This window comes from Cygnus atratus, chromosome 18 (assembly GCF_013377495.2).
Source record: "Cygnus atratus isolate AKBS03 ecotype Queensland, Australia chromosome 18, CAtr_DNAZoo_HiC_assembly, whole genome shotgun sequence".
NCBI classification, from domain to species: Eukaryota; Metazoa; Chordata; class Aves; order Anseriformes; family Anatidae; genus Cygnus; species Cygnus atratus.
The window spans coordinates 5,704,891-5,732,551 of NC_066379.1; the positions used below are offsets into that span (position 1 = coordinate 5,704,891).

Below are 27,661 nucleotides of genomic sequence, written 5' to 3' on the forward strand. Positions count from 1 at the left end.
TTCAACAACAGCATGATTAACAACCCGTGATTAAAAGCTGCTAAAGACATAGGGCCTGAGTTTGACATAGCTGAAAGCAACAGGAGTCACTAAAGCCACAGATGCCATTGTCAGTAGGCACACAACATAAAAATGTCCTTCTCCTCCTGCAAGTCTTCCCAACTTACCACCCACTTCAAGCAACGAGAACGGCATTTTCCCATGTTGTAGCCAAGGATGTATAATGTGCTTTTTGTTGCTGAGCCAGCAAGAGCTTTAAGGATAACAAACAAGCCTCTGTGACCTTCAATTAGCTGCAGAATACCACTGACAACACGTACTCCAGTCTGGTTAGATCTTCTATCTCCTCGACTTCTACTCTGTGGTCTTCACCCATGTACACCTGAAATGCATGGATACGTTATTGCAAATCAGAAGTTCAGCTTCATCCCAATATTGGAGACAACACCCGTACCTGTTTCTGCACGAAATCCATCTCCAGCATATCGTCAGTGATGTCTTCTGCCTCCCACTGATCCTTGCAGACCTTCACCACATGGCTGCTGGTCAGATGTGGATCCTTGTAGATGGCCCATTTGCTGAGGTTCTCAGTGGTGATTTGTGGGAGCAGCAATTCAGAGTTCAACCATGCCACAGGATCACATCCCTGAGCCTGCTGCTGGGACCAGTGAACACAAGGTATGGCTTTTGAACTTACAGTCTGGAGGCCACCTGAATTCTCTTTGACATCCACCTCCCTGGAATATTCTGTTGTACATGTTGGATCCTCTTTTTGAGGTGGAAAGAAGCCTGGAGCACAACAATAATTTCCAGATGCTTTTGAAGAAAGGGAAAGGTGAGCATCTTTGTGGTGAGGCTGCAAAGTTTGCCCAGTGGACAAATGGGATGTGGCAGCACTCTCAGGTGTTTTTATCTGCTGGGGCAAGGAGCTGAGAAGGTTGGTCACTCTGCACTGGGTTGCAGTAGATGTCACCTGTCTTGTACTTGTTGACGCAAACATTTCACTATTGCAGGAACATTGTTCGCTGTTTCTCTGAAGGCTTTGATCCATCAAAGATCTGGGAAGGTCACACTTGAATCCACAGCCCTGTTGCACAGGCATCACAGATCTTCTGTCTGATAGAGCTCTCAGTTTCTCTAGGGAACGACCATTTCCAGAGCCCGCAGGTACGGAGGTCTTTGACTTAACCACGCTGTGCATTCTGGGGAGAACTATAGCAAACTTGGCATCAGGAATATTGTTCTTGTCCTCATCCAAGCTAAGTGAGTATGGAAAAGAAACGGTTCCATGAAGAGGGGAATCACCAGAAGGCACATCGGCACGTCCCAGTTCCTCTGATGTTTTAGGGCCCCCTCTCCCCTCTGCTAATGGAGGAGAAGATCCTTTGTCATTCATCTCACCCCTCCCCAGCTGTCCGGCTACATCAGAGCAGGTTTTGTCAGACTGACCAACCCACCCAGCAGTACTTACAATCCTGATAGCCATTCTACTTCTCAGCCAGAAAGGCTTACTGCTCCTCTTCCTCTTTCCAAATTTCTTCAAGAGCCATCCTGAAATACCAATTGCATGTGCCATGCTCAAAAGGCGAGCTTTCAGGCTTGCTTTCTTGGAAGGTTTCTGACCAAGCCGGGTGGTGACTTTTCTAAAAGTAGAATGGGTGGTGTGCAAGTACTTGGATCCTTTCCCACCATGCACATTTGCTTTTTCAGAAGGCGCCTCTGCAACTACTTCTTCTGCTTTCTCTTTTTTTGCCTCAAAAGTCTGGCGTGAACCCAGTTTAATTTTTCCAGTAACTTTTCCAACTTTCTTCTTCTTGCCAAGGTACTGCTTATCAGATGATTTTTTTGTAATAGAGGAGCAGCTTGACACACTTGAAAGACTTAATCTTTTCTCTCCTAAACTCTGAGCTATGTTGGGTTCGTTCTGTGTACCGAAGGTTTGTAGAGTTGTAGGTTTTGAACAGACACTTCCAACATTTTTCAGTTCAGAGCTGGTTTCCAAAGCCATCTGGGCAGGATTTAGTTTACAGCTTGTTAATAGTTTGGTCTCAGCATTTTTATGTTTGCTTTTCAGATTGAGAAGGATTTGGGATTGAGAAGAGTATTTCTTAGTAAGCATCATCGCCGCTACCGCCTGCTTGCTGCAGTCTGAAGAACCATCCCTCTGTATACGTCCTACCACTTTACCTCGTTCTGCACTCTCACATTTCATGCATTTCTCTTTCAATGTCAATTGCTGCTTGAAAAGCAAAGGGCTGTCTTCCAGTGTGCTGCCTTCATCATTCACCTTTTTTTCCTGTTCAGTTCCCTGAAGTACTTTGCTAATGGGGAGTTTTGCTTTCACAGCACTAGGCAGTGGTTTTCTTCTTGCCCTTTCTTTTCCTTTTTCAGCATTCACTTCAATGCTGTTCTCCCCACTGTCACTAGAATTATCATGTTCATCTTTTGACATATCCTGAACCTTGTCATTTTCTAACATATTTTCCTTGCTTCCTGTGGTATTACTTTTTTCTCTGTTCTTAGGACTTATGAGTTGGGATCCTGAAATGCTCGCATCATCACTTTCCTCACTGCTCTCAGCTAGAGTACATCTTGGATGTCTTGGCATGTCATCTTGCTTCCTCCTTTTCTCCTCCGCCTCTAATCCTGCAAAGTCAGTGCCTTCCTCCTCAGATTCTTTCCTTCCATCTGTGGTCACCTGCTCTCTTTCAGTCTTACTAGATGCTTCATTGCTTTCACCGAGTAGTTCCTTGTAGCCTTTTCCTTCAGCCACAGGAATATCTTCCAGCATAGCTTCTTTCTCACTGGTGCTATCTTCTGAAGTGTTACTCTTCTCTTCGCTGCTTGCAGTGCTGTCCACTGAAGTCTCTTTCTTATAGGCACAATGGCTTTCCTTGCTGGAGTCAGAACCAGAGTTATTGGAGGTTTCCAGGAACTTTTCTTCTGCACTTCCAGTAACCATAACCTGGGTACGTTTTCCAACTTGCTTTTTCCCTATTCTCTCACCTTTTTCCCTTGCAATTCTGCCTTGGAACTGAGAACCTGACTTGTGTTTAGAAGCTTTCTTAATGCCATGATCCTCATTGTACTTCTTCCCATGCATGGCACTGTGTGCCTTCTGTGGCAAGTCGTGTTTCTGAAAAGAGCCTTCAACACTCTGTACTGCAGAGGACTCTACAGACTCTGAGTCACTGACTTTTTCAATAACACTAGGATGCTTTCCGCACTTCCTTTTAATACTGCATTTCTTGCTGTTTGTGGCAGTCTTTTCCTCCTTATCACTGTTGTCCTCACTTTCTTGTACTGATGTCACCTCCTGTGGTTTGCAGGCCTTTGCTTTTTTCCTCTCTAACTTGGACACTAATTGTTCTCCATGTTTTCTCCCCAAACCAGATTCTTTTTTATCATTTCTCTCATAGGCTCTCTCCCCCAAGAATAGCTCTTCGTGGACATTCTCTTTGCTTTCCTTGGCCAGCCCTTGGGTTTTTAAAGGGTCTTGCTCAAGGTTGTCATCTTTTTCAGGCAATGACTCTTTGTTCTTCAACTGACTTTTGCTCTTACCTTCCCGCCGTCTCCCATAATGGATCTTTGAATCTCCTGGGGAGCTTACCTTTTTCTCATGATTCAATGCTTTGTCTTTTCCAACCTTTTTGTGCTGAGTTTTGGATCGGTAAGGAGGCATTTCTCCAGCGTTCAGGAGTATGTGCAAGTTTATCTTAATTCACCTATAAAAGGAAACGTATTCTGCTGTGAAACAAGCTACAAAGAGAGGCCAGATCCTCCTAAATCGTAATTATTTCATTTCTATAAAACTGAACAAATGCTTGCATCTGAAGAGTGCCAAACTGCCTATTTTGCACCACGTTAGCCTCTGTTCGATTTTGTCATAAATCATCCATATTTTCTTCCCTTATTAGGACTCTTGCCAGAGGCTAGTGGTACACGCAACTGAGTGAATGCCCATGATTTTCCACAGGTAACAAAGGTTTGGCCACACGGTAGTTTAAGAAAGAACGATTACTTTATTTCAGCTTTTGCTTCTCCAATAACCTTATTTGTGCTGAAGATGAGAGGAACACATCTAATGATCTATGCTATATGAATGAACAGGACATAGTTAACTCAGTTTCCTAGGTATTCAGAATCTCAGATGGATCAATATGAACAACGCTGGCTTGAAGGCTGAAAATACACTATACTGAGTAGATGCTGTATCACTGAGTTAAACTGAAACGACTGCAACTGATCGTTTAAAAAACAAAATGAAAATACATGTCAAACCGTACAAGCTAAGTTGATACTGCAGTACTAGCATCTACAAGCTGAGATAACGCTTAAGTACTAGAGATGACGCAAAAATAAAAGCCTCATTTTAATGTGTTCATTTGTTACCCTTCCCCCTTTCATTTGAACACTTGTCTCTTAACAAGCAAGTGCTTGGTAAATTTAAATATATACGGTAATGATAAATAAATAGTATTAAAATAGTATTAAACAGTATTCAGTTTTCCACAGGATAACCTTTTAAATCTTCTGCAGTGGAAGAGAAGGACATGGTTGAATAGATCATGCTCAAGATTTGACCTGTCATGAACCCGTAGCTGAGCCCAAATAACATTTTTATGAGGAAACCAACTGTCATAGCAAATACTGTTTGTCCCTGAACAGCTCTGCTGAAATCTAGCTGGACAAAAGGCTAAATAAATATGTGAATTAACAAGAAATAGGAAAGAAAAAGAAGAAATAAAGTGGTAGAAAAACAAATATAAGAGAATAGATGATAACAATAAAAATCCAAACAGGTAAATTGATAATTGCTGCAGGAAGAAGCAGCTGAAACTAAGTAGGTTAACTTTGTAGCGCAAGTCTGCACTTTGATATCCACTGGTGTAAGATTACTTTTATTTAGGATAGCGTCTGCAGGAAAAGGATTTTCAAATCAGTATAACTGATTCTACATCAGGATTTTTGTTGAAACATAACTATTGGAAAAACACCTAGATAAACCCTGGCAAACAAGTATATGCCAAACAAAACTCCTAATAAAGACCCAATTCATGTCTGCAGAGTTGCAAGACTCCATCTTTTCTTTTCTTTTTCATTGTGTTACATGAACGAGCATTCAATGTCTTCCAGGATCTGGCTAAACTGAGTTAGAAGTCAGAAACAAATAATACTCCATTATGTAATAGCATCTCCACACAGCTCCTCTTAAGTGCACTGCTGTTAGCTGGCAGTCTAGGAAATGTTCAGTATTCTAAGTGTTAATCAGCATTACTTATCTCTTTATCTTTCCTCTAATCACACAGGCAGGAAATAAAGGATGTAAAAATGCCCAAAGGATTAGTACCCATCTTTCAGTCTGTTGGCAAATATCACTCTTATCCTTTCCAGTTATACAGCTCCTTTATGAGTCAACCCCTTGCTGCTTCAGACAGACCAAAATACCGCTTGGGCTCCAGACTCCAGTTCATTTGTCTGAATGAGGTGCTAGTGGCAGAACCTACTTCTGATTGTCACTAAACACTTCAAGGCAAACCCGGAAAACAGTAAGGGCATAACTAAAAGGAAATGATGGGCCAGGGAAATGAAAACTGGAAGGTGAACGTAACATCTTTCCAGAAGGAAAAAGTAAAAAGCCTCCTGTAAGGGATATTTGTAACTAACTTTGAGATGACATTAGTCAATGATGTGCAAGGAAGAAAGCAGCACACAGGCAAACTCCATTATATATTTTGTTCTCTCCCCTCTTTCTACGAGAAACTCCTCTCTCCCTTTTCTCCTATTTTTTTCTTTTTCCAGTCAACTCCACAGGCAGAAGAGAAGCTTCCACCCATTGTATCTTCATGATTTCTCTCAGTAGGTAATAGAGGACCAAGCAGACACGATTTTGTTAGTAATTCCTGCCTTCATCATAACTCTGAAACGTTAATGTAGTTATCAAAAGACAAATATAGGAAGCCTTCAGTCAGATGCGGGACTATTGTGGGATGCTGGCAATATATTTGTTTCACAGCTCTGAACCTTGCGTCTCAGTAAGCATGGATGCAGTGTACAAACTTTGACAGCAGTGCCCAAAAGCAATGGGGATGGCAAAGGCACACAAGAGATGGTGGGCAATTCTTGATAAATGGGATTGAGCTGGGTGTATTAGCTACACTTGCTTTCTTCCCATCATGAAAAGCAAACCCTTGCAGGTTACTACACACATGCTGCAAGCCCAAAGGAGCTCTAAAAGAGCATACTAGGTGTACATAAAGCATGTGGTTTTATTGCAAATGCATACTACCCATATTGTGCTTTTCTGCACGGCAGAACGATCCTCCACAACTGGAAAATCGGTGTTTCCTCCTTTCCCAGTTGCAACTCCCATGTTGAGCAAAAAGCTGCAGCTCAGAAAGCATTGTTACATGCAGGTAAGGGTTCCTCAACATCAGGGAAAAGCAGGTCATGCAAACAGCACTGCAGCATTCTCTCTCACCTGGCTAAAGAGACAGCAGTCAGTGTCTTTAATATTCCCTCTAAACTTGCTTTTTTACTTTGGTCTAGAGTTGATACTACTCATAACTTCTTGGATATGTATGTTGCAAAGTGCGGAGTTCATCTCCTAACATCAAATCTTCTTCTTTTATTCCTCTCTTTAAAGAGTAGTCTAACACACAGGTCTCTAGTCACCTGATTTCTGCCCCCATGCTTAATACACCGATACTAGTGGCCTAGATCTCTAAATCCTGCTATAGAACTTTTGTCACTGAGATTAATGGGGACTGAATTAGACCCTAAATCCTCAGTAGGGAATAGTTGTCAACGTTGTCCTGAAGATTTAAAGTGGATACGGTTTCTCTGCAATGCCTAATGCAACAGGGAAAAAAAAAAGTCTGTTTTTATGTGTTACTGCTAGATAGTCATGTGTCTGGAAAGCTAAAGCCTTCCACAAAATAAAAATGCTGCAATACTTGGATGACGAGAAAGATCAAGCACGTTGCCCAAATGCGTAGGGAGCTTAGACATAGGACTTCAGCTGGATTCACTTTAAAGACATGAACCCAGACACTGAATCTGGGTTAGAGCGTGAAGGTTCTCAGTTCTTCTGAGCCAGGATTTTAGAGCGGTTTTGTAACACCACTGTTATTACTGGGAATGGTAAGATAAATATTGCTTACATAAACAATTCCTTTGACATCAGCCCTGCTTTCATTAACTGCCCTGGACCATCTGCTTCCTGGACACATTGAAGCAGGTAAAAGATCCTGCTCATCAGTTTTTCAGTTCACCTCGCTATAGCAACTCCATCTAAATCACTACAGGAAAAAGAAGAATTCAATTTTATTTTTCCTTTTTAGAGAAATAAAAATATTTTACATCAGGGAAAGGAGAATCTCAATACCATTAAGAAATACAGCATGAACCTCCAGACAGAAAGAAGAGCAGGTATCTCATGCTATTATTTTAAGAACGGTAGAGAAACGAGTCTCATCTTCCCTAAACACAGTACTTCAGGGTGGTTTCTCCCACCTCATACAGAGGAAATATACAGGGAAATGCTTTGGACTTAGTCTTAGCACCTTTTATTTTCATTCAACTGTACAAATTGCTCAAGCCCCTTCTTTAACACTCTGCACAGTAAATTTCTCAACATACCTACACTGTCCGTCTTGATTCCAGCAAGCTGCTCAGCACCACATATCACAGGTGATATTCAAGTACATGATAACACGCTCGTTCTCTAGTGCTTTGCTTCCACGCAGCCTGCAGTCTGTTCTGCGTCTTTGCAAGCCTGCCCAGCTGTGGAGTCTCACATCAGTTCTGGCTGGGCTGTGCCCAAACAACAAATGACTGTTGCATATGGAAGGAAAGTGGCATTAATAATTCAAGCTTTTTCGTGGCACCTTTGAACTTTTCAACCAGCAGTGTCACCAGCTGGTTAGCAGAGTTTGGGTAAGAAGGGGAGGGATTTCACACAGGCAGGGACCAGGCTCAGACATAGTATGACATGGGAACATCTCCAGAGACTGAAAAGAAGAGCTCAATTCCAATACCAGAAAACGTCTGCTATCATCCAAGAGACTACCACACAAGGCACAGTGAATACAGTCTAAATAAGAGCTTGGGCTGGTGAAAATTAAATCATTGGCCCCTTCTGCATCCCTGGAGCTTTATATTTCAGGGAGCCAAGCCTGGATAGCACAGGTAGCCTCTGTCCTCTTCACCTTGCCAGCACCAAGCTGTCTGCTGACAACAGAAAGTAGCTTTCAGCCCAGCCCTGAAAAGACAGCAAAACTGGCACTGTGTCCTCATTATGCCTGACTCTCAGTCCAAATCAAGCAGAGACTAAATTTCTATTCAATTTGATTTTCCAAAGAGAGCCATGCTCCCCTTTAAATGCAGCTTTTGCAAAACAGGGCAAGGCTGCTACCAGCAGGAGTGGGCAGCAGGTGACTAGTCCATGCAAAATTGCTTCTAATTCAGTAATGGTTTAATGGTTTTCCCCTTCCCAGTTATTCTTCCTCAAAAAAAGCAGAAAACAAAGCAAGCACAAATACACAGTCTACACATGCAGTCTCTGTCACCTGGTTACAAACTGACAGTGCAGCGAGTGCAGGATTTAACTCCCATGGGGATGGCCCTGGCTCTTTAAGGCAAAGTCCCCTTTTACCCCATACCCCTCCCAGAACAGCTTTCCAGAGGAGGTGTAGATTAAACAAGATAAACTCAGGTGAGGCCAGCAACCAGGACAAGTGACCTTAACAAAAAATGTGATTAGTGCTGTTAAGATAAGATTTTGGATGCTTAACAGCATTAGTTTGGGTGGGACCTGTTTTCCTAATTTCTTTCAAGAAACCCCTGGCTTTTATGAACTATGCTTTGAGGGCTCCTCCACTAAGAAACAAAGATAAAAACCGGGAGCTAAGCTGAAGAATTTAAGAAACATGCTTTACCTAAGCTTTCTGCCACTGGATGGTCCTCTTCTGCTTAGCTCATAAGAACGAGGCTGTAGAACCACAGGTCACTTACCTATTTCATCACCTTCTTTCGTTCATTGTTAGCAACTAGTGCTGTCCCTCTCTGCAGAGAAGAGAGATTCTTTTTTCAAAGACCAGAATGACTGATGTAATCTGAGTCATGAATTCCTTATCCTATCTTGGACAAAAAAAAAAAAAAAAAAAAAAAAGAAAAAAAAAAGCCCTGGGGGCTCTTAGCTCTAACTTTCTAATACTTGTGTGTGTGTCAGGGTAGGGGGAACTTCTCTGGAAAAATCCAAGCCTTCCCAGTTCCTGTGAACTCTAACAAACCGTGGCTCTAACAAACTGTGTAATTATCAGCTGGAACCTCTTCAAGGCTCTGCATACTCAAGCCAGACCCAGAGCCCTCTATGTTTCTTTCATTTCTTTGATTTGTCAGAAGTCTCAGACATTATGATAGGGTTTTGCCTGAGGATGGCTGAGAAGAAAGTACTGATCAAGTTGGCTTTCTTATCAGAGTATCATCTGCTTTGAGTTACACTAAGATGAGAGAGGCTAAATTGTTTCTGTGCAAATACTCCCTCTCCACCTTCACTTAGTCTCAGGCCTATCTGCCTCAGCACCTCTAACCTGAATTCTCCGCACAGACTAAACACCACGTTTGTCTGTTAAGGCGCTCCTAGCAAGATGCTGGCAGTTTGTTCCAGTCTTTTAAGGGAGGGAGAGGTAAGCAACAGGAAAAGCGAGACATTTCCAGATTTCATCCTTAGACCGCTGAGCAGACCGGACAGTGGAGTTTGTGGCCTGAGACTTGGGTTCAATGCCCACCACAGCCACGGATTTACCACGTGGTTTTGCTCGAGTTATCCCTTCAATGACAAGACAGATTCACTTCAGACAAGAGTAGGAGTACTGATAAACCTACCCTAACACAGTGCCTTCAGCATTTGGTACATGCAATGACAACTAAGTCATATTTGGAACTAAAATCTTGCTTGCACCTTCCCAGCTGCACTTCCCTTCTTCCCCTCTGTCCATTTCTGTCTGGACACGCAGGCTTGGCAAGACAATGATGGGCTGGAGAAGAAGCTGGAAGTACACTGCCTTTGCCTGCTGTGTGCTGCCCTGGGATACCAGTACCAAGGGGCATTTCCAGCTAGCCAACTCCTCTGACGTAAAAACCCTTTTACCTTGGAGAAACAGCTTTAACCAGGGAATCCAGCAGCAGATGGAAGGAAGGAACAGAAGGCTTTAAAGGAGGCTTCATTCCGTAAGAGAATACAAGGCTCTCCCATTTTCCTAATGATTCCTTTATGTACAGAAAACATTAGGTCCTTTCATCTAGCATTTGGCCACTGCTAAATTTAAAATGTTATTAAAGACAGAAAACACATCAGACCCACTTTTTCGGTGCAAATTCTTCTTAAATCAACAACAGAAAATAAAAGCATTCATGTCATTGCACTAAAGAGCTAAGAAAGTCACTGAATTAAACAAAAAAGGCTAAATCACATGAATAGATGACTAGAAACTAGTCATGACTGATCAGAAAAAATGTCACCGCATAGGTTCATAGCAACCTTGTTTGTCTAGTGGTAGTCTGGGAAAGGGGGATGGACAGTGCTGTGCCTAACAGCTTTTAAGATGAAGCTTAATAAATGTACAGGTAGGATGTTGATATGGTTTCATTCCGTAGCAAGCAGAGGTGATGACCCCGTCAGGACCCTCCTGCCCTATGTCCTATAACGGTGGGTTAAAAATATTCCTAACTTTCATTGCATGAATATAAAATATCTACGCTCTTTCTTCCATATTACCACCTTCCTCCTATAGAGGGAAAACATCCTCCCTTAAGCCTGTACCTCAGACTAGTGAAAGAGAATTCCTGTCCTCTCTTTGCTTCAAACTCATAAGGCCTCTGACCCCTTCCTCCAGATATTTTAAGATGAGCTAGGAGGTCTCCAAGGTCCTCTTCCCCAACAGTAACCTGAGGAAGCCAAATAAAGTATTCATGACTGCAAGAAGAAACCAAAACAATTAAGTTACACACGTTTGAAAACAGCCTCCTTGAATATTTCAGGAGCGCTTTGTTGCCCTGTTGTCTGCCATTCCGTGAGGCTGGATGATCCCCTTGCACTGGAAGCCAACATCCCATGGCCTCTGCCCAAAGGTCAGCTAAAATGACAGACTGACACCCTGTACAGATGGTATTACACCCCACTGGAGGGACAGACTTTATATGGGTCTGAGCCAAAAGACTCAGCCAAGACCCAGCTCAAGCTTCCTCCTTTTAATCCCTTCATCTAACTGTGTTATTATTGCCTAAAAAGAGCAAAATGAAGATGCACGGTCAGGCGAATCTCTACTAATTTTTATCTTGCTGGTTTCATAACCAGAACAGGTAACAGACTAACTGGTAAAGTAACAACAGCATTGGGAACCATGGCATGATTAGATACAAGCAAACAGGCCCACCTGGCATTCTACTAAATCTTCCCTACTGTTGTGTCCTGTGCTAACTAGAGTGTAACTAAAGAGAATGCAACCACTTGAGCTTCCGTCATACCTTTTTTTCACTTGGCACACTGAAGTGCCTGGTTGGCCTCAAATAAAGCACCATCCTTGTTCCCCTTTCCCTTTCCTGTATGTCTGGGAACCATGGATTTGATACAGAACTCGTCTGAGTTGGTGAAATCCCCTGGATTTGACCTGTTTTTCAATCCAATTATAGACAAATGTGAGAGAGTTTCCCCACTGTGTGGGCTACAGCTGTGGCTGCCCCCAGGGCCTGTTCTCCTGTGAGAAATGACTTCTCTGCCGAAGGCAGCATAGCCCCTGAAGTATAAATCAAAAGATCAAAGTGGAAAAGTTAAGATTGTCCGGACTGAAGCGATTACACCCAGGTATTTGAGAATCCCCAGCAGAACCTAATGAGCTTGCAGAGATAAAGGTAGAAGGAATCAAGCAGATAGAGGTGAGGTTTCATATTACAGCTAAACTGACTTTATGACTGTCATCTGAAAGGGGCTGCTCCTTCCTTCTAGTCTTACCCGCATTCCTCAGTTGTTTCCCTTGCACCAGTTCTGGTGGTCATGTTGGTACAATAGTCTACCTAAAAATGGAGGAAAAAGATTTGGCAGACGTGTCTTTTTTCCACTGTAAATATTTTATTTCCTTAACCTGTAAATAGATGCCTGTTGATTTAACAAGAGGTAAAGTCTCTCCACATGCACAGGACATCTTCATAAGTAATAAATTTATCTTAACAGATACCATTTTAAAAATGAAACTTGAGTCATTTCCATACATTATACATTCTAATGGAAAGTTCCTTTTCTCTTCGTAAGCAATCCTGAGACAAGCACATCAGTGAGCAAGCTAACCTGCTGAACAGCAGCATATGTTTAGCCTTACGAAATAAAAGATTGCAGCTACTATCTGCTGCTTCTTGTCAAAGAAAATCTACCAGTGTTAATGGCACCTGCCTCCAATGTTATCAACTAACGAGGCACACAGAGGTCTGATACACTCCTTTATGGCTGTGATGCAAACTACTGAGACATGAGCATTTTTCTTGTGCACTAAAAAAAAATTACCAGATGAAGACCCTACCCTCAAGCAGGGTTTTCTAATGGTTGAACAAACAAAACAAACCAACCTCTACGTAACAGCTAAATGGGCATAAAGAACAGTAGGTAGGAATCTGCTTGTGCAGCATCATTAAACAGAGCTGAAAGGGACTAGGAGCAGTTTACATTCAACCCAAGCTTGGAGTCTTTGAAAATGCAATGCACTTCAGATAGATGACATGATACCATTTCCCTTTGAAATTCTTACGTCCCACTTGTCCTGAAAAAGGCTGGGTTTAGCTAGGGTAAGACGTGAATGTTGCTCAACTGAGAGTCCAGCCACTGTGACTTCCAGTTGTTTTTAGTAAAGGTTCCTTTCTATGCTTTCTGAGCCTTTAGGTCTTAGGCATTGCTACCTGCAGGGGTACATGTGGAGTTCCCAGCAATTCTATGAAGCTAGCCTGTTAAAGGTTAATTCTATAGTAGGTGGTTATCACAAGGTGCTTATTTTTTTTTCCCAGAAAATGTGCCTCATGGGCCTAACTTGACGTAACTGAATTTCCTTGAAATGGATTTTTTAAAGTCTTCGTTACTGTTCATTAGCATTCAAAATGTCTTCCTGTAATGAGAGTAAAGGAAAATATCACCAGGTCTGAACAGAGAGCCAGTTGGGGACTATTATATCTTCTTTAGTTACAAACCTGCATTTCATCTGCTCTTATCTGTGTTAGAATCAGAACAGCAGGATGTATATGTCTGTAAAACAACCAGACCCTTTAAGTATACTTCCACCAAATTCAAGTGTGACTAAAAGAACAGACACTTCCACATCCAATAATCCTCGGATTTCGGAATAAAGCTCCCTCAGCAATAGCTTAAACTGCTTTAAACTCAATATACCACCTAAGCTATCCAGTTCTCCCAAAGCAACACTAAACCTTTACTTGAACTCGTGTATTCCCTGTACTCTTCCTTGGACTCTTACCTCCATCAAGACTTGAGCTGTAACATCTGACTTTGAGATGGCATTCAGCAGCTCAGAGATGTCCTTGTGTAGAAGATATGTTCAAGAGCTCAGCACAGCAATCTGATAAAGCTAAATTCCCTTTGAGGAGAGTGTGAGCAGAATCCAAGCATCTCTTATTGAAGTCACTGCCCTAAGCACACGCAGAGAACAGGAGACAGACTTCAAACAAATGAACAACATTCAAAGACTCTTTAGGAATAAGCACACAAGACGCAGACTCATTCGCCACAGAAGCTTATAGGAGGAAATGAGAGATGTATCTTCTGAGGATGAAGCAAAAGCTCGGCTTTCCTAGAGAAGAAATGGGTTCCTCCTACCTAGGGGAACTCTTCCCAGCTGCTGTCAGCATGTGCTCAGGACCATTCATCTTGAAGACTGACCCTCTCCAAAAAGGCACCTTTAAACATAACCTAGCTCTGGACACAAAAGCTATGCCAAAAAGTGCTGGAGAGCAGCACTCTTTACTTATTTAGCTGAGGAAGAGGTGTGTAGTGTGGTAATTTAAGTACCTTCTCAGCTAATTTCCTCTCACCTGTAACAGGCCATAAGCACAAAGAGCCTTTGTTGTGCTTTGGCCAGCTCTCTTCCTGCCATCCCCACCATTCAGTCAACATTTAGAAAAATATCCTGAGATACATGAGGAAAATAAGGACTTGGTTTACAGAGTCTTGTTTCATTACAAGAAAATTAGTCCCTCTGGAGTTCCTGGCAGACCTTTCAGAGTTTGACTTCTCTCAGCACCAGAGCTGCTGGTGGAAGAGACCGCTCGCTTGGATTTCACCCACCTCCCACACACACTGCTTCATGGCTTTCAGTCTTATTTTAGGTGGTGAAACAAAAGTTGCTCCAGAAGCAGCAAGAGAAACAACATCACTGACCCTCTGTTGGACACCGAGGCCCAGCTTGAGGATGAAGCAGCAGGGAGGCACGATGTTTTGTGCATTTCTACCATGCTCAGTAGGCATTCAACAGGGGCAACCACTAGACCTCACCCGGGACACTTTAGCCTCACTTTCTAGGGGACAACGGTGCATCCTAGGGCTTTTCTGGCCTTCTGCAGCCATTACTCGTTTATCACAAGAGAAATGTTTTAACTGCCTACCTCTAGACGGCGGTGCTGGGGCCTCCATGCACGTGGCCACGGCCTCCTCACAGAAGCCGCCATGGCAGTGCCGAGCAGCAGCTCTCTCTGCCGCCCCCGCCGGGCAGAAAGGCTGGAAAATGCCGGGTCCCGCTCTGAGGAGACCGGGGAAGCCTCTGGGTCGCCAGGGAGGGCGACTGGGAATGGAGTGGGTAGCTCCCAAGCCGAAATTTTCGCTCCTGCAAAGCGGGAGGAGACAGCAGGGTCCTTGCAAGCAGCTGTGAGAAGGGAGGCTCGGCCCTTCAGCTCTAGGAACCCATCGTGACAGAAAAACATCAAAAATAATGAAGACTCACCTCCCAGGAGGCTGTGGAGCATCCACCTTAAAGGGAAGAAATATAGCCCTCTGCTGAGGGCCTCAGCTTTTTACTGAGACTTAAGCCTACACAGCATTGCAGCTACACTCAGTCAGTCAGTGGAAGGCGACCGCACACGCTGAGAAAAGCATTTACTTCAGTAACTTACTTCCCATGCTGTGGAGAAGACTAAGTACAGGATAAACTAGTTAGGGGTGGGAAAACAATCTTCTCTACCCACAATCATTTAGTATTATTGTGGAATTTGCAGCTGCCACCCGAGAAAGCCAGGGCTTCTCAGCCTGCCCATCTCCACAGGCACAACACAAAGGAAAGGCTTTTCCTCATCCAGAAACCACTACCCAAGGCACTTTTAAAAGCACTGTGCTTGACAGGGACCATTTCTACACCCAAACAATAGTTGGGACATAAATTAATCAACAGTAGGATGATCTCAAGGGCTATCCTCCTGCTACAGCATAAGAATTTGTTGGTCCTCTTATATGTGCAAAGCTTGTCAAACTCCCCGCAGCCATCATGACTAAGGAGGTTGATAAACTGTGTGGAAATAATCCCATCACATGGGCTTGCAGCTGTCAGTTTTCTGTGACCAACAACTTGTGACAGCTATTGAAGGATCCATAGTCCTCCCACTGAGGTTTACCTCAGTGAATCAGCTACAGTTGCAACACAGTCTCGGCCTTTTCTTGAGAGAGATCACCAAGTCAAATGTGCCCTTAGGAAGGGCTGTTGGACTTCCAAGAAGAACATTTCCCCACTAAACAGTGTCTCATTCTTCACCCATGCCAATTCAACACCAGATCACAGTCCTGCTCTTAACAATATCCCAATCCATGAGGCGATGTAGCCAAGGGTATCCTCTGCAAGCTGAATTTAGACAACCAACCAGGCATGCATTTATTCTAGCTGCAATAGATACAAACCATACATTCTAAGAAACAGACCAATTAAGAGGAGGCTCAGGGGCGACCTTATCGCTCTCTACAGTTACCTTAAAGGAAGCTGTAGTGAGGTGGGGGTTGGTCTGTTCTCCCACGTGCCTGGTGACAGGACGAGGGGGAATGGGCGAAAGTTGCGACAGGGGAGTTTTAGGTTGGATGTTAGGAAGTACTTCTTTACCGAAAGGGTTATTAAGCATTGGAACGGGCTGCCCAGGGAGGTGGTGGAGTCGCCATCCCTGGAGGTCTTTAAAAGACGTTTAGATGTACAGCTTAGTGATATGGTTTAGTGGAGTACTTAGTGTTAGGTCGGAGGTTGGACTCGATGATCTTGAGGTCTCTTCCAACCTAGAAATCTGTGTCTGTGTCTGTGTCTAAGCTGTAAAAAATTTCATTCTCTCACTAACCAGACCCGCCTTAGGCCTTATGACTACAATGAGAAGAACATAATACTGGAAGGAAAAGTACTTTTTATGGAATTGTTAGACAAATTCAGCAAAGATTCAGTTGCTAAGTATCTGAAGAAGTCTGCTTTGCTATTGAAAAAGAGCCCCTTGCCAAGATTTTCTAGAACCAGCGAATTTGGGCACTAAATATGCAACCCTATGAAAGAGCTCACATTACAAGGAAGCATATGACCTGAAACACAAGCTACTATAAAACAGCATCCCATATCAGGTACAAATAGCTGTATTCAGATGTGGAAAATTTGGACTGTTCTTTAGTTGTGGATACACGACCTTCCCCTCTGCAGAGAAGCAGGTCTGCAAGGGCTAGGTGACATGCTGCCAGCACAGCTATAAGAAGGAATTTTTTCAAGCACTGGCAGCCACTGTTAACAGTAGCTCAGCTCCTGCAGTGAAGGGGCACTATACCATGCCAGATCCCAAAGACTGCATGGAGCACAAGAGGGTGAGAGCACTGCCAAAGCCTGACTGGCAGTAAAGTTAATCAGGGCCAATGAGCCCTCTGAGTGCTTCCAAGCATTAAGCATTAGCTCTTGCAGACAGCAAGCTGCTAACAGGGATCCCAGACAAGCAGTTCAAGTGAAACTTAGAGGTAGGCACAAAACTCAAAGAGTTTGGCAGCAGCTGAAACCTCTGATCAGAAACGAGCTATTATTACTACTGTCAGCTGACAGGCAGACTAATGGTAACAGCAAGACTCAGAAGGCAATTCCTGAAGGGGAGAGATGCAGAAGGATTTTTTTCCCCCTTACTGCATTCACAGTCTGCTTACAGACATTCATTAAAGAATGTGTCCTTCATAAACAACCCATCCTATCATTGATTTTACTTGGTTGGGGTTTTCTGACAGCACAAAATAATCCAGCCTAATTTTAAATATCACATGAGTCTTTCCACCCTCTCCTCAGCTCAGAATACCATTGAAAACACAGCATATGAATTCCAGTCTTCCTCCTGCTTTGCTCCTTTTCTTTCTCCTGCATTTAGGCATGGCAGTTCCAATAAAGGATTCTTAATGCCTCTGCCTGCAACAATAAGCCAAGCAGCTTATTCCAGTGAATCCTTCAGCTGTAGCTTTCAAATAAGTATTGCTAGTAAGAATGTCCCATACATCAGCACACAACCTAACCTACTCCTCTATTTTACCTTAGCTGCAATCCCATTAATAGACTAGCTTGTGCTTACAAGAAAATAATGAGAAGCTCAGATATGTAAAATTTGTTTTATTTTTAAAACCAAATTCACTAAGGGGTATGAATTGTGACTTGTCCAATAGGGGACTTATTGAATTTTTCAAGCAATGTGGGCAAGAAAGGGGAGACATTATAAGCTGCTTTGACCTTTCTGAGCAGTGCTGCCATGTCACTTTCCCCAAGCCTGCCAACAAATGAAATACTCAGAAAAGGCATTAGAATCAGTCCATCTGTGAGGAGCAGAAAGGTACAGCTGGGTGCAACCAGGGCAATGCACATGATCACACCAGTTCAGACACTGCTGATTAAATCATAACTTCCTATAAATTTGCAGCATCAACATCTGGCACAAGAAGTGGAAAAGAGCAGGCCACCCTTCTGTTAGCCTCAATCCTGCAGCGATAGAGACAAGGAAATAATGAAGCTAGTAGAAATAAGGAAATGGAAACTAGTTTGTCAGACCCCACCGAGTCAGATGGTAGGCTCTCTAAAACCTTATTAAAGACAAATTAAGTCTCAAAGGAGATACCAGTACTCCTAGAAGGAAGAGCGCCTGACACCTCACCTGAACAATAGAAACTCTACAACCATATTCTCCTGCAGGATAGGAAATGCCACTTTAGCACTCTAGAAAATAAATGATCACTCTGCCTTGCTCAAGAAGATAAAAACAGAGCCTAAAGAGGGCTTCCAGAGACAGGTTTCCAAAGCATGCCACGGACAACAGCTCAGCACACAGTCGGGGAGAATTTAACCTTCTTTCTCATTGACTTACATTGTACTACAAGCAAGTTACAGGAAATACTGTTCTCTTTCTTAGCTGGAAAAGAGGAAAGTAGCATTAGGTCAGGGACAAAGGAACAAACTAGTGTTTCTATACCAAAATTTTAAAGTTTACTAAACCAGTCTATGTGGAGTTTCACCAGCTTCAATTCATAATCCAATGGCTGCCTAGTACAGAAACGTTGCCAGATCAACTTTTCCTCCCTTCTGTGCCATTATCATCCAAGTTACTTCAGGACAAGCTAGCAGATGACTTTCCAGGGACTATTATCTGAAGCAGTGCTCTTTTCTGGCAACATGATGTACGAATTGCAGGACTGTGATATACCCAACTTGCTTGCCATGTGCACCTTCTCCAAGCAACCACCTTGCTTAATGAGGACACTTAATCTACAGGAGCATTCATTGCCTCTGCAGCTCAGAGACCAGCTCCACCTTCTTCAAGAGGTAAGTGGTCATGAGCCTGTTGCCTGTATCAAAAAATTTGCTGATGAAAAGAATAGATATGAGAGCAGACAAGGATCACAAAAGGGAATTCAGAGTTTTATTTCAAAAAAGCAACGTAGTGTTGAAACAAAATCAAGTTCAATTAGTTTTCCTCTGATTTGAATGTCTACAAAAATAGATTCTACTCAAATCCATAGAGCCAGTTAACAGTACCATAACAAATAAAAACCAAAGTTACTCATTCAGATGCCACATACAGCAGTCACAGGAATCTAGCATATATTATTTAATGTTTTGTTTTTTTAAAGTAAATTTCTAAAATGTTTCTGTTAAAACTGAAATACCCATATGATTTTTAAAAATTGTACAAAAAATAATTTTAAACCAGTTGGAGGTAACAGTGTGCGTTTATTAAAATCCTGCACCAAGGCAGTAACATTTATAATTTAAAACCCAGCCCAGTAGAAAAGAGAAATGTGCAAACATTTAAAAGTTAGATGTACTCAGAGGCTTGTGGTGCATCAGACCTGGCAATCCACTCCTGTCCTAACGCAAGGCGGGCTCCAAGAGATGTCTAATGAGGCACTAAAAGGGGAGGCAGAGGCAAGCATGCATATGCATGCAAGTTGCAGCTCAGTAGCCTGCGATGCCAGGAGCAATGATGCCCTCTCCCCAGGGACGGTTTGCCCAATCAGTAGTGTTATGGCACGCAATCCAATGCCAGGAAAGTCCTTGATGAATTCTGGTCAATCTGCTGTGGGGTATAAGAATAATAACAGTTTTTGAATATAATAATTTTTGAAAATAGAATTTGACAGCTAATGAGAGAAAACAGTATTTGGCCCACTGATGCGTATCAGTCCATTAACTGCAAGAACTCTCACTGGGCCCAAAAGCTCTAACAAAGCAGATCTTCACACGCACCCCTACACTAAATGTGGGCTTATTTTGAAAGACAATTTCCTACATCATAACCTTCCCTTCCCTCTACTCCCATATTCTGCCCATGGGTTTTTGGAATTAATATAGACTCATATTGCTGTGGTCACTATTCAGACATTTTTTCAAGCACAGAGAACAGGAAAAGGGTAAAAAGCAGCAGCACAGAATTCTGTGCATCCTGTTCTACTTAGTGAAGGCACCCATATATTTGGGAGTCCTTAGTAAGTCCCAACAGATTATTGCTGTGAGCAATGACTACACCTTTCAGGATAGTTTTATGGTAAGATTAAGAGTCACAGAGGAGCCTTCAAAGGATTCTTCTCTCTTCCTTTACAACTGGTGCAGCAGATTTACTTATGAGGCACGTAATGTGCTGAACAGTGGTACTACATCATACAGCCAGCGGATTCCCAGCCTGAAAATTCAGACCAGAGTTCTGCACTACCACAGCCCATTTTAAACAAGCTGATTTTTATAAGAAATTTCATTCTACCTTCTCTTTCCTTTGGCTATTTCACTTGGCCTGAAATATCTTTAGCCTCACCTACCTCCTCCATTACTTAGTCCATGTCCTAATGGACTTCTTGCCAAATTTCTTTCTGCATAGCTCCTGCAATGACACAAGGGAAGATTCATTATCGCAATGCAGTAGCGTGCCATCCACTCCCAGCTGCTGATAGAAGACCAGGATTAGGTAGTGTCCAGAGGAAGTGCGCAGAGCAGAGCATGTCAGGCAGTCACTTATCCTTACACACCAGCAGTTACCAATCCCACCAAGCTTCCTGCATCCGTTGCAAATAGTAGTCCTTTGTCTCCACTTCCGTAGCCCCTGTCACCTGAACATCAGTACTCTAGGGAGATAAGATAAAGCCCCGCACCCATGGTGGTAGTTTAGCTTTACTGTATAGACAGAATGGGAGCAGAGATACTGAACATGTCCAAGTGACAGTGTCAAGACAGGATTTAAACTACAGAAGTCCCATCCTCGGCCAACTAAGCCCATGTGGCCTGCCCTTAGATCAGTACGGGTTGACACAAATAGAAACCTGTATGCGAATACTCAGAGTCCTGTTCCTTTGGGATGTGGGAATGTGATCTCTCCTGCTTTTCGGAGAGAAAGAGACAAAGCATTATTCATTAAAAAAAAGTAAAGGGACAACACGTGAAAGAGAACCTGCATCTCTCTCATTATTTTCACTTCGATAGTCTGTGGGACACACACATGACCAGATTCCAGCACAAGGAACACTACCATCGTGGTGGACTTCCCCCTGTTTTCACTAGAAAGGCCCTCCCTTGCCATCCCTACCCATTAGGAACAGCAGTCAGTTGATACTCACCCTCTGCCCCCCTCCAGAGTACTCTGGATCTCCTTCAGGACCTCTGGAAAGCAGAGAGTTAAACAAAGCAGTGAGCCAAGCCAGTGGAGATCTGCTTTCAAGGCAGCAGACGAGCACATGCCACCTCCCGGCAGAACAGCCTCTAAAACCTGCCTCCCACCACAGAGGTTGGACCTTAGAATATCATTTCCTCTTCAATGGTACGAGATTTTTACTAAACAGGCTGGCATAAAGGACTGAAGCAGTCATTTGCCAGAGGAAACGTTGCCAGTCCCAGCGTACCAGAGAACCAAAAGGAACAGTCTGTTCCAGCTGTCATTTTACACAAGTCCCACTGGAAAGTAAACTTCTCTTATCACTGTGGTGAATGCAGCTATGTGGAACAACCCCAGCCTTAGGGCATGACTATCCGTCCAACTCCTCACTTCTATTGATTCATGAAAAACCCAGTATTTCTACCAGTCTGGTGTAATTGCAGATCCCTTGGAATTGAGTGCTGGAACACACAAAATTCCCAGCACCTTTCTTTTTTCCCCACCCAGAAAGGTGCCCTGTCAGCAGCAAGACTTCACTCACTTTCATCATTGAGCAAGGCATGTTCCATTAGCCTCCCAGATTTTCTTTCTAAAAAAAGAAAAGTAGAAAAACACTTATCTAACAGTATTTCCGCTTCTCATGAAATATGCGCTTGTGGAAACCCAAAACAGAATTGGATATTTTTCTCTTAAGTACCTGTTGACTTTACTGAACGCTTCACAACTAATCCTTAAAGCCTCTCACAGATGGAGTTGTTTTTACCCGCAAGACGAGTTCAGCTAGCAAAAGGTGTAGTCTGTAATTTCAGACTTCATCTTCCCACAGCCTCTTCCAGCAAAAGCTGCACTCTATCCTCCTAGGTAATTTTGCCACATGCAACCTACCTTAGAGCTAGCAACTGCTGTGTTGCAGTGTTCCCCGCACGTCCCTCCTTGCTTTCCCCTTGCTAATGTAGAAAATATCAACTGTAGCAATAGGAGAGATGTTGAAGGGTTTACCTGTCACCAGGCTATATTAAGGACAATCATTTGCGCTTACCATCTTCTCCGTAGTCACTTGAACTCCTTCCTGATCCCCTAGAGAAGAAAAGATGACAGAAAAACAAACACTGAGGCAGAGGATGCAAAGAACTCATCAATACTCCTGGCATCAAGAAGCTCCACTGTATGCTAACTGACCAGCCTGCTGAGCAAGTATGTAGTAAGGGCTTCAGCACATGTTGGTGATAAAGAAGCCTGTGGGTACCAGAGAACCTCTCTGATCTTTTGGGGAAAAAAAATCCTACACAACCTCCATGAGTATCAAATCTGTTATTTGCTGAGCTTCTGAGTGGAGAAACATTGGATCTTCCCCTTCGAGATAAAGAGTTCAGCCTCTTCAGCAACAGGCAGCCCCCAAAGTATGCAAGAGTCAGGTGTCAGTCAGAGACATCACTGGGAAACAAGTAAAGCAAGCCAGAGCTTACACTTTACGACTAGCTTGGGGACACCAATTCCAGTGCTTGACTGCTGTGTACTGCAAGTAGGAAAACCATCAGGGAGAAGGTTGCGCTTCCTCACGCCTATCCATCTAGGAATGTTGTAATCAAAAGACTCCTAATAGCTTGGAAAGGGAGACAGACTACACGAACTCATACCATAGCCTTGTTTATATCAGCTACAGGACAGGAGCAGATCTCGATACTCAGACATAGTCAGCGTGCGTGAGTTTTACAGATTTTACCTGGATTTTCTTGCAGCATTCTCCATGCCAGACCTGGTGTGCACGTGATTGTTGCTTGAAACTTCTGGCATGTCCACAACACACCGGGGCTCCACTAACCATTTGGTAGAAAGAGAAAACCTCTCAAACTCTGATGGTGAGATCAGATAGAAACCTGCAGAAGATTGAGAATTTATAAGCAATTTTAAAGTCCAGGAAAACAGAGGTGAGCCAAAAACAATAAAAAAAAAACAACCACCATGGACCTAAGCATGTTCTCTACTTGGCAGAAAGGGTTTGCATAATCACTGAGGAAGATAATACCCCAGTTTCCCAAGGAGTGGCTAGCCTAGAGACTGGGTAATTTTTCGTGCTGAACGATAACTGCTTTGCTGCTCTTCAGAGGTGTCAGCACAGGACACAAAGATGTAAACACTGAACTGCAAAGCAGAGAACAACTTTCAGCAGCCATAGGATGTTGGCTGCCAGTTTTGCACTTTGAGTGTTGAGCCACAGGCACGTACAGGAGGTACAATGCAGCCTGCAATGCCTGCTGCTTAGAGAGCTATTCTCTTATCTCCAAACAGCAGGATGGCCAGATGGAAACTACTTATGGGGAACATCCAACCTGTTAGCTGAAAAGCAATGTATTCGGTAACGATAATAAACTCACTTCTGATAATTTGTCAGTACCTGTTGGCAACTGGTATTGGCCAGAAACATAGAACAAACTTATGTAATATTCATGTATATACAGCCAGTTCTAAACATTAAGCCCTACAATCACTATTCCACTGTTTCAAACACACAATAGAGGCAGATAATTTGGGAGAAGCATTTCCTACCTTGGCCATATTTGGTGAAGACACAGGATGCAATGCCACTCACATCTTCTTTACGGATGCAAGGGTAGCGGATCTGTAACTTGAGGAAGGGCAGCGAGATGATCTGAATGTCTCCCAGGTTAGTCAGGACAGCCAGGTCATTTTCACTGTAATCGTCAGTCTTGCAGCTGCCAAAGTTAGCAACCGTCACTTTTCGTACCCTACAGCCTTCCAGTGCCGTCAGCTTGAGCTTCAGTTTGGAGCTAACCTTGGGTAGCGTGAAGACCTGTCAACAGAAACAGAACGCTGACATCTCCTTCCTGCACAGTGGCAGCCGCTGCACCCCAGGACATCTGCTGCTCCCCCGCCTCTAACAGGGTTTTCATTCACAGCGAACACACACAAGTGTAATCTGAGTCAACCTGGCTTCCTGGGATATAAAGTAACCAGCCAGAGTCAGGGGTAGAATCCCTCTCTGTTATGACATCAAGCAGTTTTACCCTTCAGGCTGCAAACTGCATTTCTCTCCTGGTTCTCCCAAAAACCTTCCATATTTGGCTACAAATTATTACAGAAAAAAATGGGTTTACACTAACTGTGCATTCTTCTGTATTAAAAAGCCAGGGTGAGCCTACAACAAGCTACTTAAAGCTTTCTCTTTTGCACTGACTGGTTAGCATACCAAACAAGAAACTTTTCAGTTGCTTCATAGAAATGCCTACCAATTGCTGCTTCTGTACAGCATTACACTCAAGTAACCACAGCAAAAGCTATTTCCCAAAAACAGAGGCAGCCTTGTCTAAAGGGTACAGGAATAAAACATGTATGTTCAGCATGCTCACCACTACGCTGAGTACCCAATTTGTCAGCACGCACTTGATTTCTGGACTGTACTGAACAGAAATGCTGTCCTGGGAGCATTATGCAGGTACGGAAGACTAAGCACTCCTATGAGTCTCACTCACTCCGCTGAACACTGCTCAGCACTTCAGCAGAGTTATGTGCAGTCCATATGTCCCTCCTGGGTGATACTCACCTTAAATTGCTCTTCAGACACCACCAGTAGTTGATGGCTGCCTTGCATATCAGGGCTCTTAGAAAGATCATGTGCTACTTCCAGAGGTTCTGGCAGAGGTGTGCTGCGCCCATCCAAAACAAGTATACCCACAACAGGAGCTCTGTGCATCAGCTGAATTTCTTTGGCTAGCCAAGCAAGATAAGGACAAAAAGCAAACAAGAAAAAAAAAAGAAACCAAAGAGGAGTCTGGTTAGAGATGCTATGTTAAAACCTCACACATCCTCTCAGAGCTGGGGACCTACAACATTTCTACAGAAACATTGCCTAAAAAGGATTTAGGACTTAAAGGATATGTGAACACAAATGGTTCATGTTAAACAGTAACTATTAGTACATGAAGATAACGGATTCAGCTGTCAGAATAAGGTATATGTGCAGTGTAACTTGATGGCAAACTTCAGTGACAGCTGATGCAAATTTAAATTTGTGAAGCCAGTGGAAATTGAAGCTAAGGTACATCGAAGAGCGATGGAGTTCACTTACTCTTCAGTTCAGTTACTGTAGTGAGCACTGCTTATTGCAGACACTGCTACATTTAGCTCCATTCTCTCACACAGCAGTAACTAAGCTACTTTGCTTTTCTGTTTCTGTGGTTAAAGACATGCAACGCGTGGTTATACAAGTGGTATCTCAGATCCATTAGGACACTTTTCTTGAAGCATACTTACCCTGCTCTGCCCTGACAGGTTCATCCATCCTCCTTTCTGCTGGTGGAACACGTAAACAGAAGGCATAGACTGTACCTCCATTGGTGCCTGCCCACAAGGACGGGCAGTGCCGGGAGCCTGGAGCAACGAGAGGGCTCATGAGCTAGACATCAGTGACAACCTTGGATAATTGCTTTCCTTAAACACACTACCTATATACATCCTCCCTTTCTTTGCAGCCTAAAAAGCTTTGTAACAGGGCAGACCAGCCAGGGAAACTACAGCTTCTTAGCACTTTTTTCCAACGTGTCTCTGTCAGCAGCCCTGAACAGAGGACATAGCATGTGAGTGAAGGGAACAGAGCGGCGTTTTCATCATTCACCACAATTGCTGCATCTGGTTTTCACGTTTTTATATCATATATGAGCATAGGAAACGCAAACAGATTATTAGTTTGGGCTCTGATGAGCAGCTGCTGTCACCCTCGCTAACATCAAAAGCTGGGGTCAAGGATGAACTTCAGAGCAATGAGACAAGGAAAAAGCTTGTACTCAAAAGTCAGATGTCATCCCATCACATTTGAAAACCATACATACAGGCTGCACCCAAAGATGAACTACTACTTGCCTTGGATTAGCCAGCAGACAGAATGACTAGGTAACAATTGTGCCTGACAGCATATGTTCATGTTCTATATTAGTTTTTCGGCACAATGCAAAGTAGGACACAGAAGACGCTGAAATTTCCTGGCAGTAGAACCTAATGCATCGCTTGGCAGAAGGAAGAACAATGTTCAGAAGAAAGGAGAGATGCTTTTTCTACTCACTGTCTCTCAAGAAGGTGTCAGCAAAATATAAGGTGCGCACAAAGCCAGTGAAAGAGTCTTCTGCAGAGCGGGCTTCAATCTTCCTCTGGACTGGAGCCAGTTCCATTTCCTGCAGTGCGTCTTGGTCAAATTTGGCATTTGCTTCTTGCACCTTCAAAGATGAGGAGACATTTTGGCAGTCAGGCAAACAGATAGGGACAAGAGTGAAATAGTAAGAATGGAAGCAATAGAAAGGGAAAGCAACGTCATACCAGTGAGCAGGTACATTCTGAATTACAGGTTCAACTACACATAGTACATTTTCTCTAAAACCCTACTTTTATCTAACAGCTAGCAGTATTCTAAGTTGCATTATTGTCCTCATACCAACAGACAGCAAGACTGCAAACCATCTCCTGCTCTAGGCAGTTAATCAGAAGTCTATAACCTCCAAACAGACAAGATCCCAAAAGGTGGGCCCCTCACCTCTGAGGCATTTCCACCACCTCCTCGTCGCTTCCGACTGGACACTCTGCTTCTTCTGATCCGCCTGAATGACTGACGGAGGGACTTCTTCAAGGATTTCACCCGAGACAGTGGCCCTTCTAAGGCCAATTGGTCACTGGGATGCAGTGTACATCTGAAAAAATGGAGACAGTAGGCACACTGTCACTTTCTACTGGATGGCAATCACTCCCAAGAGTCCAACAGGACGTACACACCTGGCAGAACAAGAACATATTTATATTCTTGAAGATCTTCAAGGACATAGTCCAACAAGGCAGGGCTTCTTGCTGTACTGACTACTCTCAAGAAACCTCTTTTCATGACATGCTCAGTTAGCAGTTCCATGCCATCTTTAAAGGGGAATTACCACAGACCTCCTGGAAAGAAGATACTTACTTGACAAAGACCAGTCGTTTCTGCTGGTGGTCAAAAAGCCCAAAACCATGACTAGTACCAAAGGCCACGAGCTTCCATTCAGAGTGAAGGGCCAATGAGGTGACCACAGCTGGTGGTTGACATTGGACAAGGACAAATGGCTGAAAACCAGCTTCGAATCGAACAGGTCCATCTCGAGTCTTTAATTTCTCATGACCTTTCCATCGATAGCCCTCTTGATCCTGTAGGAGATCTGCTTCAGCATGATCAACAACATGCTCTGCATCTTCATCGTTCAGTTCCATCACCAGTACCTGAAAGGAAGAGAAGTTCTGCTACAGCTTCTATTGTTCAAGCCATCTTCCCACCCGAAGGCCGCCTCAGCAGCTCCAAAACCATAGCACCTCTCAGAGCTGCTAAAGCATTAGATAAAGTCTAAAATACAGAAAGCAGAGAACCACAAAACTTTTCCAGCAACTGGACTGATTTACCACTCCAGAAATGAGTGTTTCCAATTTTAACACATCTCCAAGTAGCACTGTGACAAGCTGCACTAAAAAC

The 27,661-nt window shown here is 43.4% G+C and overlaps 2 protein-coding genes across 5 annotated transcripts in view; both read right to left on the reverse strand.

Moving 5' to 3' along the window:
• The window catches only part of MYO15B (myosin XVB), a 45,716-nt gene extending 42,034 nt beyond the window's left edge, over positions 1 to 3,682 (reverse strand). The window contains exons 1-3 of the mRNA XM_050714441.1: positions 2,188 to 3,682; positions 455 to 789; positions 305 to 382 (exon numbers count right to left, since the gene is read on the reverse strand). Of these exons, the coding sequence (XP_050570398.1) occupies positions 305 to 382; positions 455 to 789; positions 2,188 to 3,682 (1,908 nt within the window). The remainder of the gene's footprint in view (positions 1 to 304; positions 383 to 454; positions 790 to 2,187) is intronic.
• Positions 3,683 to 18,915: 15,233 nt separating this feature from the next.
• The window catches only part of LLGL2 (LLGL scribble cell polarity complex component 2), a 33,754-nt gene continuing 25,008 nt past the window's right edge, over positions 18,916 to 27,661 (reverse strand). The window contains exons 15-26 of one of the 4 annotated variants that reach the window (XM_035558775.2): positions 27,122 to 27,414; positions 26,705 to 26,858; positions 26,240 to 26,390; positions 25,435 to 25,551; positions 24,725 to 24,891; positions 23,710 to 23,974; positions 22,886 to 23,039; positions 22,202 to 22,239; positions 21,704 to 21,751; positions 21,128 to 21,170; positions 20,336 to 20,397; positions 18,916 to 19,599 (exon numbers count right to left, since the gene is read on the reverse strand). In XM_035558775.2, the coding sequence (XP_035414668.1) occupies positions 19,592 to 19,599; positions 20,336 to 20,397; positions 21,128 to 21,170; positions 21,704 to 21,751; positions 22,202 to 22,239; positions 22,886 to 23,039; positions 23,710 to 23,974; positions 24,725 to 24,891; positions 25,435 to 25,551; positions 26,240 to 26,390; positions 26,705 to 26,858; positions 27,122 to 27,414 (1,500 nt within the window). In that variant the 3' untranslated portion in view covers positions 18,916 to 19,591. Of the gene's footprint in view, positions 19,600 to 20,335; positions 20,398 to 20,833; positions 20,889 to 21,127; positions 21,171 to 21,703; positions 21,752 to 22,201; positions 22,240 to 22,885; positions 23,040 to 23,709; positions 23,975 to 24,724; positions 24,892 to 25,434; positions 25,552 to 26,239; positions 26,391 to 26,704; positions 26,859 to 27,121; positions 27,415 to 27,661 lie in introns of those variants that run through there. The other 3 variants (XM_050714339.1, XM_035558777.2, XM_050714340.1) reach the window with 3 other exon arrangements.